The 1,230-nt window shown below is 59.1% G+C and overlaps 1 protein-coding gene across 1 annotated transcript in view; it reads right to left on the bottom strand.

Annotated features, from left to right (window-relative positions):
• Window positions 1–484: 484 nt before the first annotated feature.
• Window positions 485–1,230, bottom strand: part of LOC103771173 (AT-rich interactive domain-containing protein 3A-like) — a gene marked incomplete at its 5' end in the record, with an annotated part of 6,129 nt that continues 5,383 nt past the window's right edge. The window contains one exon of the mRNA XM_008938463.1: window positions 485–627. Within this exon, the coding sequence (XP_008936711.1) occupies window positions 485–627 (143 nt within the window). The remainder of the gene's footprint in view (window positions 628–1,230) is intronic.

Raw genomic sequence — 1,230 nt, 5'->3', positions numbered from 1 at the left:
GTAGGGGGTGCAGTGTATGCATCGAGAGTGTCTAAGGAACACAGCGTGCATAGAGGGGTGGACAGACCAGAGAGTGGAAGAGATGCAGCCTGTGCGTTGTGCATGGCAACGTGGAGGATGCAGTGTGTGCACTGAGGGGTCGGCAGGGGCTGCACCGGGGCGGGTGTAGAGGATGGTGTGTAGAGGATGGATCAGGCAGGGCCTGGGGGTGTCTCAGGCAGCAGGGCAGGCAGGAGCTGTATGGGGGTGTCACCTTGGGGCAGCACCTGGGAAAGAAGGGAGGCCATGCGTGGGGGTGGGGGCCTATGTGTAAGGGACAAAAAGGTTCATGTGGGTGCTCACAGCCTTGAATGGACACAGATCAGTATTGCAGCAAGAGACACCTTTGGGTTGCCCATCCCACCTTGGTGGCCCAGCTGCATCTCACAGCTCAGCCCCCAGGCCCTGGGGACCCCCAGCGGCTTTTGGGGCTGGAGAGACATCTTTATGGCGAGGTGGTGGTGGGAGTGTGGTTGTGTGAGGGGGCTTGAAGCAATGGGTTTGGGGCAGGCATAGGGTTCGGCCGGGTCTGGGTGCTTCCTCCACTGGTGGCTGCGGGGGCCGGGGGCCGGCGGGCGAACAGGACGCCTGGGGAGCAAAAGCAAGGTGTTAGGGCAAGCCAAGGTTTGGGGGCTCCACTCACCTGGCACCCTCCACCCAGGCTGAGGATGTAGGATCAGCACCCATGGAGACTCCAGCTTCACCCATCACCCTTGGTGCCTCCCCCAGCCCAGCTGCCCTTGCCTGCATGAGGCAGCCTGTGGAGTGGCCTGGGACTGTTTGGCTGTTAGGTCCATGTGCTGGTTAGCCCTGACCTTTCCAACTTGTTCAGTCCTGAAGGAAAAGCCATCCATTTTAATTGGAGGTGTCTCAGTGGGGTAGGGCAGGGAACAGTGGGGCACAGGATGAACTACTCAGCCAGGTAGGTGTGCATCGACTCCCTGAAGAAGCCTCTGCTCCAGCAAAACACCCCAACACCATGCTCTACATCCAGCCAACCCCTGCACCCAGCCAGAGACTCTCTGGACACACTGGCATTGGGATGACCCTAAATCCAAGGAATTTAGTCCTGAAGGACCCCATGGTGGGGGATGGCCCCAGATGCCTTTTTGCACTTCTCAGCATGACTCTGTTTGTCTGTCCATCCATCCATCCATCCATCCATCCATCCATCCATCCATCCATCCATCC

Source organism: Merops nubicus, unplaced genomic scaffold (genome assembly GCF_000691845.1).
Source record: "Merops nubicus isolate BGI_N331 unplaced genomic scaffold, ASM69184v1 scaffold29744, whole genome shotgun sequence".
Taxonomy (NCBI): Eukaryota; Metazoa; Chordata; class Aves; order Coraciiformes; family Meropidae; genus Merops; species Merops nubicus.
The sequence above is the reverse complement of the archived record's forward strand: the minus strand, read 5'-3'. Positions and strand labels throughout refer to the sequence as shown.